The 13,646-nt window shown below is 37.7% G+C and overlaps 1 protein-coding gene across 1 annotated transcript in view; it reads right to left on the reverse strand.

Moving 5' to 3' along the window:
* LOC124113240 (tyrosine-protein phosphatase 10D-like) overlaps positions 1-10,872 on the reverse strand; it is a 45,084-nt gene extending 34,212 nt beyond the window's left edge. The window contains exons 1-3 of the mRNA XM_048383867.1: positions 10,636-10,872; positions 7,803-7,875; positions 569-703 (exon numbers count right to left, since the gene is read on the reverse strand). Coding sequence (XP_048239824.1) covers positions 569-703; positions 7,803-7,875; positions 10,636-10,689 — 262 coding nt within the window. The 5' untranslated portion in view covers positions 10,690-10,872. The remainder of the gene's footprint in view (positions 1-568; positions 704-7,802; positions 7,876-10,635) is intronic.
* Between the last annotated feature and the right edge of the window lie 2,774 nt (positions 10,873-13,646).

Raw genomic sequence — 13,646 nt, forward strand, 5'->3', positions numbered from 1 at the left:
GTAGTAGTATGTTGAGGGTTCAACAGCCACTTCTGAATAGTTCAATTTCGTGGACGGGGTTTGCGTATATGTCTATTCATACACATGTTTTGTCATGATGAGTATAATTTCAAGAGTCTCACGGGATAAATATGCCGTTACTTTGTCTGAGTATTTCATTTGTACAATTAGATTTATTTAAGACAGATTGCGATATCCGGCCAAAGAACCAGCAAGTTGTAAAATGTAAATGTAAATGATGTAAATTATTATATTCCGTGTTTGTTATTTGTGATTATTTGATTTTTTTATTTACTGTTCTCATCGTGATTAAGATGCGTTTTGTTCGATACTCTAGCTGTGGTAGTATATGCTTAGAAGATGAAGTTAGCTGAAGGTCTTTTTGCTATTTTACGTCAGCAAACACTTGCACGCATGCGCATGCGCAGTTTACACATGATTATATCGAATCGCAAGGGTCTCATAATAAATGCATACAAATACAACCAGTAATCGGCAGGAAAACGCAAATTAAATGTTGAACTTGCATCTCATGATATATATTACAGTTAACTATCTCTGTACTTACATTGGATACACGCTTGGCCGTTGTGGTATCTTCCATCAACACACAGACACTTTGTGACAAGGGAGTTGCAGAAGATGTTCTTATTAGCGTCATCGCATGGAATACTGGTGCTGCAAGTGCCCCCATATTCTTGCTCTGAAACATATATCGTCTACGGTCATGTCGATCGATGTGGTAGATGTCAGTATATATATGATATGAAATGGATATAAATGTGACGCGACCGCTACCTGAGTGGAATTATTGAAAGTTCGACCTTGTGTAAGACACTAATCATGTCAACAGGTAGTTAGACTAACACTAGCAAACTTGCATTGTTATCCTTAATACTGCATAGATCGATAAATGCAAGATATGTGTCAGCTCATAACAAGAATAGTGAGGTAAAATCAGAAAGCACTTATGTTTATTTCCCATGGGTTTAGAAATAATCGAGTAAATAAATATCGGATGTGCACTAGTGCAAATATCGCTTCACGCGCACCAGTATATTGTTTACGTCATCCGGGTGGTACTGTTGACAACACCCCGGCGCAGTGGGGACTTGCCATTACACCACTACCACGTTCTTATTTGCATATCACGTGACCGGACTTATATCTTGCTTGTAATCAGAACAGATTAGCCTCATGCAAGTATATTGGGGCGCTTTACATATTGTTTTGCATAATTATATAGATATGCTACTAAAGCTGTGACAGTGAGGTGCATGACAATGTATATTTATACATCAAAAGTGATCATAGTCGATGACAGCACGTTGAGCCGTACAACAAATGTAAACAAAGGCTAGCTATGCAAATGGAAATAGTTTTTTTCACATTTTCGGGTGTTTTTTCAATGAAAGTTAACCAAGATAGACACAATTTTATTGATAACAACTTCTTTAATACTGTGAAAAGCGACGTTTCGGTATAGATCCTTATACCGTTGTCATACCGAAACGTCGCTTTTTACAGTATTAAAGTAGTTGTTATCCATAAAATTGTGTCTATCTTGTCATCCGCCAACTTCTAAGTAATGCCTATCAAACAAGTTGAAAGTTAACCATTCTATGACACATGTTTATCAAGATGCAACAGATGAAAACACATGTGCAATATCTTGAATGGATTGTGTTAGTTTCAGACGAATCGCCTGTGGCTGGGGTCCTATACTGGCAGCATGGGACTCGGGGTAGGAGAGTGATTGTTGACGTCATTCGAATCGTATTGTCACGTAAGGTTGAAATGACATCACACTAGAAACGACGCCATAGCTGTCGGCGGTCTTGATCAGTGCATTTTTCTAAAAGGGGGCTCAAAAGGATTAGGAAATAATGGGTAATAATAAGATTATTACACTTTCTTGAGTGTCATACTCTGTGTTTTACGAAACTCGTTTAAGAATTCTTGTACCCTCGATCTCACTCGGGAAATAAAGGAATTTTGACACTCGTTTCTCAAAATCAGCATGACACGCATACTCGTATAATAATCTCAATATATGAACCTTTAGAAAAATCTTATATTTTTTATAGTATGTTCCAATAGTGGCGTTTGAGTATTCATATCTGGTACAATCAATCTCAGAAGACTTAGTTCATAGACCTTAAATACACGACGACGATGCATCAGGATAGGTACAGCAAAAGTCTTGAATTTCCCCTCTATCTACAGTTATCACCCTTGATGATTTTTTTTACATAATGTCAAAAGCATTATTCATTCAACAGAATGTTTTTAATTCAATGATGCGGTGAGTTAAAACACAAAGCCATGCAGGGAACATGCATGTTTGATTCCAAGGAAAACGTTTTAGTCAATGAAAAATATTTATGATTTTTTATATGAAACTGCCGGACCTCATCAGTTCTATTATTATTCTCTGGCGCTGACGAAATTGCCAGAACATTCTCGTATTGAACTTGAGCATTCTCCGCAAGAATTTGGACATTATGACCTCGGATAATTTCAACAGGGAACGGCCAAATGATGACGAACGAAAGAGAGATGCGCACTGTGTGAGCGTGATAAACTCCTTTCAAACAAAGAAAGCCGTGCGACGTGTGTGAGGAAAACGAGTCCATTTGATCCGATTATAAAGTGCTACAGTGCTATATATATCAATGCAACCAATAGTACAAAGTGGTTTATTTTTGTCGCACCATTTGTACATAAATTAGATAAACGTCAGCGGAGCATGATACATTAAAACACATGTACAAACGCCACCCAAACGGGTTATGAGAGACAGTAAAATCAAGAATAATTCTTGATAAAAACATTACAATAACAAACACATAAGGTATAAAATATATGAGTATATATACATAACTTTGCGTTATATACACCATAGAAAAGGAACAAGTAAAATAAATAAAATACATAAAATAAATATATGTATAAAAAATAAAACAAACGAAAATAAAAGAAATATATATACTCTCTCAAATAGAAACGCATATAAGAATTTTAACAACAGATTTCTTTTTATTTTGATACACTGTGGACAAGTTAATAAAAATGGCAATCGAAGACATTTTACACCGGAAATGTCAAGGTATCACTGTTGAATAAGACATCACACATCGACGTTTGATGGCGCTGAAGTCAGTACCTCGTATGACCACCACAGGCGTTCAGAACTGCGCGACATCGTCTCGGCATAGAACGAATAAGTCTCTGAATCTGATGTTGCTGAAATGTAGCCCACTCTGCCTGTAGTGCATGTGCTAGTTGCTGGAGTGTCTGGGGCTGTGGGTTACGCTGTCGCACCCGTCTGTCAAGGGCACCTTTAAGTTTAAGTCTGGTGATCTGGAGGGCCAGGGCAGCACATTGATGTTCTCATTCTAGAGACACGTGCCGTATGAGGTCTGGGGTTATCCTGCTGGAATAGCTCCCTCTGGCGGTTGATAATGGGAAGGAGGTGTGGACGAAGGACTTGATCGCAGTAGCGTTGCGCTGTCAGGTTGCCTTGGATCAACACCAACTCACTTCTTCCAGTGTAGGATATGTCTCCCCACATCATCACGCTGCCCCTGCCGAATCTGTCCACCTGGCGTCGGCAAAACGTTCATGACGTCGTCTGTACACCCGCATTCTTCCATTGCGTCGTTCCAACAGAAATCTCGATTTCACCAAATTCCAGACCTGAACGTTTGTACACTATTGAACGCGATGACGCATAACGGGGCCAAGTTGGGTCTTCTTGCCCTTAAACCTGCCTCTCGTAGTCTGTTCCTGACAGTCTGTGCAGATATCCTTCTCAATCCGGGTATTTGCCTAGCGGTAGTGGTCGCTGTAGCTGTTCGCTGACGCAGGTGATGTACCCGGATGTACCTATCTTGCGCCGCAGTGGTGACTCGAGGACGTCCACTTCTAGGTCCATCTTCCACCGAGTTCTGCTGCCGATATCTCTCCCAGAGACGAGAAATCGTGCTTTGATGAACATTCATTCGACGGGCAACTGTAAGTTGAGATTGTCCTGCTTCCAGGAGACCTATGGCGATGTGACGATTAGCGCGGCTCAGTCTTGGCATTTTGCAGTCTTCTCAAACTTCCAAATACAGTGAATGAAAAAAGACGGAGATCGATCTTTTATACCCATCCACGACACGATGTGATCCCCGAGTTTCCCGCGCATTGCCCGTGCAATACGTGTTCTGTGACATTAAATGCGTCTATCGAAAATCATGCTTTAACATACGGGATGCGTTTGGATATGACGTTTTAAGACAAAAACACCAGAGAAATCATAAACCAAAAAGATATTTTTGAAAAATCCACCCTGTACAAATACATTGCTGCATTAAATTACCATTTTCGTTATGCGTTTCTTTTTTGACAGGGTATATATATGTAAATTATGAATGATAGAATAGTTTTCTACGGGTGAATATTTGAGGGGGCGAGGGTATTAACGTTAAACAATATATTCAAGTTTGTGGCAGAGCAATCACTGAATAAGGTCAGGAGTTCACTACGGCGGATAACATTATAAAAAGAACATTGAAGGAAATGGTTTTCATCTTCAACAGCATCTGAACTAAAGTACAACAAACGTTGGGTTGCTGGGACTGGTTGGTTACTTTATCGGCCCGTTTCAATCTCCAACTTGAGGGAGCCATATCTCAAGGAAGCAAGGACGGATAGTCAACCAATTTCCAACCAATACCAAATCAAAATTCAACGTTGTTTCAACGTTGATGTCTGCAATGCCATTTCAACGCTGAAACAAGATATTGATTCAACGCTGATTCCACATTATATTCAACAATGTCTTTAGAGAATGATATATGATGCTCATGAGAAAACATTCTAATTAATGAATATTTCAATAATATCAAACAAAACCATACAGCAGAAACAGTATTTTTGTATTCAATAAATGATAGTCACTTCCATATTTCAAAAATGCAAACGCATTACAGAAGTTCGTGCTTGGGACATAACTAATCCACAGAATCATGAACTGATATCAAAATGTCAAAAAGTACATGACTTAAAGTCAGAATAAAACTAGGAAAACCCCTCGCACATGCAGTCATATCTCATCTATCCCTTGTAATATTTCTTTTATAAAATACAGATAATTGACGAATACGGAACATGTTTCTGCACGATGACAATTTTGATATTGATTCAAGAGGGACATATCAGATTAAATCCTCTGTCTTTAGAGAATAATATGTGGTGCTCATGAGAAAACATTCTAATTAATGAATATTTCAATAATATCAAACAAAACCATACAGCAGAAACAGTATTTTTGTATTCAATAAATAATAGTCACTTCCATATTTTGAATTACTAGAATATCAAACCAAACCAAAAGTAAGTATAGATAGCACAAATCTATACTTCTGGCTGAAGGTGAATAAGGTACAAAGCCGATATTCCTGTCACAGTGCGTTAGTTGTCGCTTCCTATTGAGCAACAATGTAACATGCGGTTTCATATATGCTCTGTAAAAAATACCAAAAAAATACACTAGATCCTTCGTGGATGTAGAGAGAGTGGACGGTGGTTATAACGCATTTATACGTACATAAATTTCTGACAATAGTGACAAAAAAAAAGAAAAGAAATTTTACAAATACTGAAAATATTGATGATACTAGGCTTTGACCTCTCTGTTGGCTAAGATAAGCGACACTAAATCAACTATAAAATTTCAATTTTAATACTTTGAGGTAATGGATTCTGTTTTTCACAAGTAACCAAATTTAACAAAATTTAAAACTTACACGATCTTGTTTTCCCTCTATGTTTAACGAATAATCGACGAGGAGAAGTTGCTTATAGGGCAATATAATTCTGCAGGAAGAATAAACCACGAGGGGCGCAACGGGATTGTTTGAAGGTGGTTGTTAAAATTTATAACTGAACCACATGGTACAAATGGATAGGAAGACTATTTGAATTGACTTTGCCACTGAGAAATGTTTATGAAATCTACGGTGGATACAAAATAAAAGGGACCAAAATAAACGTTTGGATGACTGCATGTGTCTTAACCAGCCTTCTCTCAGTGAGTGGCATTACCTGCATACTTCATTGATTCATTTCATATTGCACGGCTAAGTTTACACTGTGTGGTTGTTATGAAACCCAATCTTATTTCAAGTTGGGAAACCAACCATACGATCAGATGGCGTATATGTTATGAATGTGCTTGTAATTACTGTCCAAAACACCACCTGGACCATTACGATTCGGCAGCACCAAATATTCACGACACGGGTCTGCATCAGATGACATGAGGACGACACGTCTGACGACTGTCAACTTAGTTCGATGTGCACGCGCACGTGTGTGTGTATATATGTGTGTGTGTTTGTGTGTGTGTGTTTGTGTGTGTATGTGTTTGAAATGCCGCGAGACATGCATTGATACAGTGCATACATCTGTATACCAGAAGGAATTTGTTCGCGAGTGCTGTGATATGTAAAAAGGGAGCATGAGTGTAATGAAACAATATATTTAGTTCTAGTCTTGTTGTGCATCCTTTCATCACTGCGCCATTCTATATCGGATTCAAAATCTATGAAAACGGTAAATGAATGGATTGATGTGATTGACCATAACATCTGATTGTGAATGTCACACACGAATATATAAGATTCAGTAATGAACTTTAATTAACTCCAATTCCGTTACATAGCAGTAAAATGATTTACGCAATCATGCCTGCAATCATGCAATGTTCAAATCTTGAATACAAATGGCAAGTGTTCGTCTCTAAAACACGTAATAAATGAATCTTTTGATTAACATAGAATATATTCTGTGAAAGTAAAGATGGATTATTTTCTATATATCGAGTGATTTAAAATATTGAAAAAGGTTTCAGGTGATGAGTTTGAACCATAAATATATCTATCAATTCTGAAGATCCACAAAGGTACCGCTTCATGCACATGCATATCTAGTATAAGAGGTAACATCAAAGATTAGTTTATTGTCAGTGCAGATGTCTTAAGTGACATTGTGATGCTTGTCAGTGCATGAACACGTCACATTGAAAACTGAATTGCTTTTACAACAAAACACTGTTGAATTGCAACAGATTGTATTAACAGTAACAGCACGGTGGTTTGTGGTGAATAACTCGAAACAAATGTGTAAATGAAACGTTCCTTGTCACTGATATTGCGGTAATGAAAAACATTGACTAAACACTGCTCTGAACTTGCAGTATGATAAAACATCTTATTCGTCAATGTAGAAAATATGTTAACAAAAGATTGTGCCATTCTCGAGTCAGGTTTGATGAACAACTTGTTTCTGTGGTGTATATTTTGCTCAATAAAAGGGTAAATGGGATCTCATCCTTAATCGATGAAACAGCTATGTACGTTGAAAGCATATAACTACATATTCTCTGACATCTGTCATAGTTTGATATTTTTAAAAAGCCTACAACTTCGAAAACGTTAAAAATAGGTTGCTTTTACATATTTTCAATCCAAGGAATTTGTAAACATAGATTGTCAATCCAAGAGAATAGCCAGTCTAGATTATCCGCCGAAACAGATTAAATTTAGCGTAGAGGGCAAAATAGCTGTGAAAACACGTATGAATATAAGATTAATATTCCTTCGAGTTTGAGAAGATTAATTGTAAAGCCTGTTGGGTTATGCGAAATGTGAATATGTTACTGGTACCTACTGTAATTTTGGATCGTTTTGCAATGAATAAATGTACTACATTTCTTGCAACAATTTGTTCCAAGTTTTGACTTCGATACTCACTTGGTTGGGGTGTGGTATTTGTTGTTGTCGGCGTTGTTGGTGCTGTTGGCGTTGATGTTGATGCACTGCATGTCTGAAAAAGGAACGTAACCAATCATGTAATATGTCATATAAGCGATACAATACCAGCTCGTGTGTGCTGAGAAGGTGCATTGTTAATTTTGTCTTCACGTCAATTCGGGAATATCAGGAAAAGGGACATATAAATACGACTGTCTTTGGTAAGTATGTACAATTTTAATGTTGGGTTCTTTGTGTGCCGTAGAACTCACAGGCGCAACTGATAACTTCTTCGCAACAGAAGAAGTAATACTAAAAGGAAAACTACGTGGGTTTAGAGGAAAATTATGACAATGCAACATTTCATCACAATGTCACGTTGTCGTACATTTCTTACTGCATATTTTCACTATTTTATCAAAGGGCGACAATGTGACATTTATCTTATGTTTCTTCCTGTATATTTTTAAAACGTCACCAAAGCATGAACCGTAATACATCAGTGATGCGCCCAGGCCTCAAACTCAATCACAACAATTACAAATGCACATATAAATACGCCCGTAAAGAAGGAACTAAGTCCATGAATTAAAGGGTCGTTGGTTACCTGAAATCAGGACCCATTTTGTTCGAATCGCAGATTCGTCCTGATTATGTTTCTTGTGTTGTCAGCAACAGACCCGTACACATGGGAAAAAGTGCCAAAGGTGTAAGATCTATTCACTTTCGTCCGTCCCCCGACTGCTCGTTTGTAACAGAAATAGTGTTCTATGCGGCGTTAAACCAGGGCCACTTAAGGTTCTTATTTTCTGGAATGATGTATTGGGGCATTCCATTGCTCAAATGAATTCTGCCGAATGTCGCTCGGTCCAGTCATATCCCTGAGCCACAATGATATTAAACGTGAAAGTCGGTGCAATTGGTCTTTACAAACATTTACATTTTACTGAACATATTTTGGGATTCGTACCCGTACACCGCTAAAATTTTGGCCACTGATGATGAGCCTTATGCTGAGACGGAAACGTTTTTGAAATTCATCTTTGGAAATTATGAGAAATTATTAGTAATGCCTGTAGTAATGCCTATAGTTTTTTAAACGATAATAATTTTAAAAGTGCAATAATATGTTGTTTTTTTATTAACATACCAATCGTCCTCTGCACGCACTACAAAGGTGTTCCTTGTCTGATGACAAGTACATGTATATATATACTTCAAATATATTGAGAATTGTCTTTATAATCTAAACATATTCATAAACATGGTTTAAAAAGCAAACAGCCAAGAGAATTATTGCAGTGGGATATCATCACCACCAAATTAATAAATGTCAGTTCAAACTTTCAATATATTGACCGTTCACTCGTTAGGCCATCTACCAGGGGTAGAATAGGTCTTCAGCAATCCAAGCTTGCCGTATAAGTTGACTATGTTCGTCCTAAGAGGCAACTAACGGGATCGAGTGGTAAGGTTCGCTTACTTGGTTGATGCATGTCATCGTATCCCAATTGCGTGGATCGATGCTCATGATGTCAATCACTGGATTGTCTGGTGCGTCCAGACTCGATTATTTACAGACCGCCGTCATATAGCTGGAGTATTGCTGAGTGCGGCGTTAAACAACAAACAACCAAACAAACGTCAGGCTATTGCGTTGCCAAGCTACATCTTAGGGAGGAAAATTTAACGTCGTCTAACAATCGACGGTATCAAGTTGCGAGCGTATGTGCGAGTCTCAAAACATTCTCTCTCTCTCTCTCTCTCTCTCTCTCTCTCTCTCTCTCTCTCTCTCTCTCTCTCTCCTCTCTCTTTCTCTCTCTCTCTCTGTCTCTATCTCTCTGGCATTATATATTTCACACAAAACACTTGAACTGCTCAACTTAACACCTGAACTTCTGCACTTAATGCATGTACTGCCGCACTGCAGTGTTACAACTGTTTTGTCAAAGTCAACTTAAATATCTGTGAAATATACTAAAGTCTTAGTTATCATATAATGGGCAGGATAAAGCCACCGGATAAATACGTTGTCCGTTAGGGTCATATGCGAATTGAGATGCAAATACGCAAGGCTCACTAAATATTATGTTGATTTCTAATACAGGATATTTACCATCCCCAAACACACAAGCGTGATAAGCGCTATTTCTCTACGTTGCCAATCTACATCTGAGGGAGCAAATTGTGTATGTATGTATGTATGTTTGTATGTATGAATGTATGTATGTATGTATGTATGTATGTATGTATGTATGTATGTATGTATGTATGTATGTATGTATGAATGTATGTATGTATGTATGTATGTATGTACACATGTATGTATGTATGTATGTATGAATGAATGTATTTATGTATGTATGTATGTATCTATGTATGTATGTATGTATGTATGTATGTCATTCATACATATATACATAAACATACATATTTATATGCATTTCTGAGAGTCTATATATATATATATATATATATATATATATATATATATATATATATAGTAGGTGAGGTAATGCTTTACGTAACATCGGCAATATTTCAGCCATATAGTGACGAGTATATATATATATATATATATATATATATATATATATATATATCTCTCTCTCTCTCTCTCTCTCTCTCTATATATATATATATATATATACTCTCAAAAATGTCTACTTTACGTGAACATTATTGAGGTAAATAAATAATATAGTCAGGACCAGACAAACGACTGGTTGGTATACGTGCAGCATCCAACACTACAGGGGTACACGTACTTGCATGTATTATTGTATTGAATGGATGAATTGTGAGTTAACATTACAGGAATAACGCGACATACCTGATATCCAAGTACAGCCAGGAGCGTCAGTAGGTAAAATCCATAAACAGTCATTGCTGTTTTGGGTACTTCATCGAGCTAAAAACATTTGAGAATGTGTCAACGTTATGAAGTGTTTGTCAAGCGGATTCCAGGTATTTGTAGTGCTGCAGCTCTGTGAAGTCCAGATGCCTCTGTGTGACTAGTGTACAGTCAGGGTGGCGTCATATATCCGTAATCTACTTCCAGGTCGTATTGAAATCGCTGTTCAGTGTTTGTGCACGATTACGTGTAGCCACGCCCCCCACAGTTCTGCCTGCATGCACACATTCAAACCACCTGGCGCACCTGTGCTCCACTCTTGTGAGATCAATAATACAGATGACGTAAATGATCTGAAGAGGTTATATAAAATTCAATATCAGATGATTGTTTCAAAGGCACAAAATGTACCATTTTTTCAGGAACGCGTTTATAGCCGGAGTTATAAAGTATGTATCCATGATTTTCCTAACAGTTGAAACATATTATTAGGCCTTTTTTTTATCAGTAACTCGGAGTGTTAGAGAAATCACTTAATGAAGTACGTAAGAAATGCATTTCATTTCCGATGCCAAATATGGTTACTATTTGTTTACAGAGTGATGCAAGGAGCGATGGTAACGTCAAGATATGTAACATGAGATATCAGGTGATTGTTTTAAATGCACAATATTTACTACATGTATTTCTTCAGTAACGGGTGTCATTCTAAAGTATGTATCCATTATTTTTCAGATATGTGGGAAATTGATTGGAAGACGACCTTTGTTTTTATCAGTCATTCAAAGAGTTATATAGAAGTTATCATTTAATATATTTAGTAATGAGCTATTTCATTTCAAGTGTCAAATGTGATGCTTATTTACAGAATGGAGCAACGTGCGAAACGATTAAACATCAGACATGCGATATTTAAATTTTTCTTACACAATGTGTACATCATTAGCTTTGAGTCCGATTTATGAGACAGTTGAAAGTACATTCATTCATAAGAGTGTGTTTGGGGATGGTAAATATCCAGTATTAGGATTAAACATTGTATTTAGCGAGCCTTGACTAAGTGCAGAACGCCAGGCAGGGTAACTTCATGTACCATATTTTGACGTCTTTTGGAATGACGCGTCCACGTTTTAGCCCTTAATGCCAAGCGTCAGGCAAGGTAACAACAAGTACAATCTTTTAACGTCTTTTGGTCGAACTCCCGACCTTCCGCTCTCCGGGCAGACGCTCTATCCACTAGACCACGGAGGTGATCTCTCGGGGTGAAAGTGTTCTCTCGTCCTGGCATTCCCCACATGGGTACAACGGGCTTTCACCGCTCTGGAACAAACATTACAAAACTACTCGCACATGCATTCACGACGATAATAGATATCCTCCTGCTTATAATGCTATCAGATGTGAGTGCGGAAGTATTTGTTAAAATGAACAGTAGAAATGGAAATTGTTAGGTTTGGGTCTGACTAAATCTTTTCCTGACTGAAACGAGGAAAGGAGATGCAAATACCATTTTATGCAATCTGCGATTAGTAACAATAGAAATGGAAATTGGAAGGTTCGGGTCTGACTTAATCTTTTCCTGACTGAAACGAGGAAAGGAAATGCAAATACCATTTTATGCAATCTGCGCGTAGTAACAATAGAAATGGAAATTGGTTGGGACGGGGCTGACCGAGTCTTTTCCTGACTGAAACGAGGACATGTATTGTAATTGCAATTTTATGCAATCTGTGCATAGTTACGTGTGATGGAGGTGTTGGCCGGGGAGCGTCTTGGACTGCTATCTCTGGAATAGATGTACCACCTCGTAGATGTTAGTTTGGCTCTTCCTTTCTAGCTGGTTTCTCTTGTGGTGCCACCCTTCAAGATTGTTGTTTGTCCAATATTATTGACTGTTTGGTCTAGAGTTTGAGTTTCTGCGGCTCATCGCTTGTAGTACACTTTGCGAACCTAATAACATGACTGCTTTTGCTTCCGGTAATCTTAGTATGAGTCTGATGCTGAATAAAAGGCCTCACTATAATAGTCTATTTTTGATCTGATTCATGATTTGTAGAGGTCCAGCTGAGTACCCCAAGATGTGCCTGAAATGGTCCGCAATACGTTCAGGTCTTATGTGACATCTATGTTCAACATATTCCATACACTAGTATTTGTTCCAAGTGAGGTGTTAATCTAGTGTCACCTCTATCAATTTTACGGATTTTTCGAATTTGATTGGTTTGCCGTTTATGGTGATACGGGGTGTCATAGCATATTTCCCCCTGCGTTTTAATATAATTCCAACAGGTTTTATTATTATTTTGAGGATAAGACATATATAGCATGCAAATTACTCAGTGTCACATCATATATTTGATGTTCATGCGTTTAAACGTTAAACACATCTGCAACTGTAAATACAGTCAATTCTTTCATCTCTTCAATATCGTTTATAATTTCTTAAGCGCTTTATCTGTAAACACATCAGATTCACTGCGAATTAGCTGTAGGTTATGCATTTCATGTATTTATACTCCTGAATAACTTGTTTATATCATAAAGCGTATTTCTACTATTGTTTTTCTGTATGCCTCGTTTATATCATAAAACGGTATGCATTCACGGTTCACCGCATTCACGGCTAATCCATCCATTTGGCACTCGCGGTTCCAACAGCAGAGTTTGGCTTTCCCGGGTCTGATATTCAAAAGTGGGGCCGCCGTGATTGTGCTGGAATATTGCTAAAAGCGGCGCAAAGCCATACTCACTCACTCACACAAAAGTGAGTTCATGGCCCATAACCGTAATGGGTGATCACAACATCAAGCAATGACACTCATCCGAATGAGATTATATAACATAGAATCATTTTCAGAGCTGTAGAATTGGTACACTACTAATACTGTTGTTGACATTATACATGATCTGTTTCATCGACTATACCAGAAGTTTTTTTTTATGAGTGGTCCAAACACAAACGCAAATGTCAGCATTAACACACTCTCATT

Source organism: Haliotis rufescens, unplaced genomic scaffold (genome assembly GCF_023055435.1).
Source record: "Haliotis rufescens isolate VD_foot unplaced genomic scaffold, xgHalRufe1.0.p SCAF_5, whole genome shotgun sequence".
Lineage (NCBI taxonomy): Eukaryota > Metazoa > Mollusca > Gastropoda > Lepetellida > Haliotidae > Haliotis > Haliotis rufescens.